Here is a 2,500-nt window from a genome sequence, read left to right as displayed (position 1 = left end):
AATAGTTTTGTGACACTGCAGGAGTTAGCTATGGCACGTCAATGATAATCTCTTTATTATCTCTCCCCTCCATTTCGTCTCTCTCTCTTCCCTCCCCCTTTCTCTCCCCCCAACCCCCTCTCCCATCTCGCCCCCCCCCCCCCCTTTCTCTTTTTTAGGGTTCTAAGCGTATCCTGCGGTCCAATGAGATCTTGTTATCTTCAGCAGATACAGAGACGGACCTACAGCTCACCTTCTCTCTACAGGTACCCCGCTGCTCCACACTGTATACCTGCATACGTTCACACCTGCTGTTCCAAATCCAGAACTGTTCTTATATCACAGCTGGTTCCATCAGTGTTTCCTCCAGGATTTTTCACATTAGTGGCGGAGGGGTTGTCTTTCGCGCGCGATTTTTTTTCCCGCGTGCACGCGCATAAAACGCGCACTGGCGCTCAAAACAAAGACGTAATTTCACCAAATACTAATAGAGGGTGGCAACAATTATATATTTTTTAATAGCGGTTAAGTCATTAAAGCCGAGCAGGTGATTTTATATAGAAGGTGATCAAATACCAATATATCCTACAGCTGCAGCGCCGGTGGCGCTGCTCTGTAGCGACTCGGGCCGGTGATACTGGTTTGCTTCAAGTGTTTTTTTGTATTTTTTTCGTTTTGTGTAATATGTCTATCGGCAAAATTCTACTGCTGGTCTTAATTATCAGCGACCGTCTCCGCTGCCGTGCGACCAACACGCAGGGGGAATATGGAACAATACAGCACATCACATACTCCAGGGAGAGACACAAAACAGTTTTGTGATTGGTCCGAATTTAGCGGGACATTTGGATTTCTCTTTTAGCCCGTCGCCGGTGCCTTTAATCCCGTATCCTAATCGAAAATGCAACATCATCAGCTCCACCGGTCACTCGCGTACACACACAGCCCCCCGCCGTGTCCTTTCCCAGCTGCAGCGGTGCGGTCTGCGCGCACGGACGAGTAGTCATCCAGGTTGATCAGCGAGTCTGGGATTCCCTGGTGGAGCCACGTCTCGGTCAGAACCAAGAGATTCGTCTCTCGGTATTCAAAGCAGCCCTTCATGTTGACACGTAGCTCGTCCATTTTAGGCAGCAGGGACCGCACATTGCTGAGGATTATTGACGGCAGCGGTGGTTTGTTGTTTCGCCGACGGAGGCGTTCACGTACGCCTCCCCGGCGACCTCGCCTGCGTTGTGGCCGTGGCCCGGTGTCTGTTGGCTGGGTGGCGTTCAGCACAAAGTCCGGTAGTGGCTGAGGTGGTCGAAGAGACAGCAGCGTTTCCCTGGAGTATGTGATGTGCTGTATTGTTCCATATTCCCCCTGCGTGTTGGTCGCACGGCAGCGGAGACGGTCGCTGATAATTAAGCAGTAGAATTTTGCCGATAGACATATTACACAAAACACAAAACGGAAAAAAAAAGAGAAATCCAAATGTCCCGCTAAATTCGGACCAATCACAAAACTGTTTTGAAAAGCGCGTTGCCTCGCGCCGCGCGCCTGTTTGAGAGCGATTCAGTCTCGATTGCAGTGCGAACACAAACAACGAGGTTAATTGCAACATTGTAACATATTGTAAATAACTAGGGATGTCCCGATCCCACTTTTTCACTACCGATACCGATACCTGGGCTTCGGGTATCGGCGATACCGATACCGATCCGATATTTGTATACATTTTTTGACCCCTGAATTTTTTTTTTTTTTTCCTAACACCAGGGGAGCCACCCCTCCTAAATTTCGTTGTTTGGTACCTGTACTGTAGCAATGACAATAAAGACCATTCATTCATTCATTCATTCAAATACCTCCCCAGTATATAGTCCACACCAACAACAGTTAAATTAAAGACTGCCAGCCTTTATTAAAGCAACAAATGCGACGTGTTGTGGATTGGAACTACGGATCATAAGCTTTCAAATGATGTGTCATACATTGAAATCCGAAAAAATATGAAGTTAGAGTCATTTGAATGTTGTTAGACGTCAGGCACATATAGGGTTAACCTCTTTGTAATGAAACCGGAAGCACACAGCGCAGCGCTATGCGCATTTTAAGCGCATATAGGACTCGCGTGAAGCGCTATGCGCATTTTAAGCGCATATAGGACTCGCGTGAAGCATTTCTGCGACACGTGTTTCTGTTCACTGTTTTTATTCCCTCGTTGCTTATACACATACGTTTGACTGCGGATGACAGTAGGATCGGATCGGAGCCTTTTTTTTTTCTGGTCCGATCTCCGATCCAGCATTCAGGACCAATATCGGCTCGATATCCGATCTCAGTATCGGATCGGGACATCCCTATAAATAACTACGCCCTTTTTCTGTTCTCCGGTCATAATAACTCGCTGCCTTTCTGCGCAGCCTGAATCAAAGTGGACTGTCTGAATCAATTAGTGGCGGAGGAAATTCTTTCGTGGCGGCCCGCCACCAATAAATGCATATAGAGGAAACACTGGTTCCATATTCCGAACTGTTCCATA

At 47.5% G+C, this 2,500-nt stretch overlaps 1 protein-coding gene across 1 annotated transcript in view; it reads left to right on the top strand.

Annotated features, from left to right (window-relative positions):
* The window catches only part of pacs1 (phosphofurin acidic cluster sorting protein 1), a gene marked incomplete at both ends in the record, with an annotated part of 26,548 nt that overhangs the window by 4,315 nt on the left and 19,733 nt on the right, over positions 1–2,500 (top strand). The window contains one exon of the mRNA XM_080547753.1: positions 159–245. Coding sequence (XP_080403879.1) covers positions 159–245 — 87 coding nt within the window. The remainder of the gene's footprint in view (positions 1–158; positions 246–2,500) is intronic.

The sequence above is a fragment of the Nansenia antarctica genome (genome assembly GCF_963989245.1).
Source record: "Nansenia antarctica genome assembly, chromosome: 17".
Lineage (NCBI taxonomy): Eukaryota > Metazoa > Chordata > Actinopteri > Argentiniformes > Microstomatidae > Nansenia > Nansenia antarctica.
This window is presented reverse-complemented; position numbering and strand designations above follow the sequence as displayed.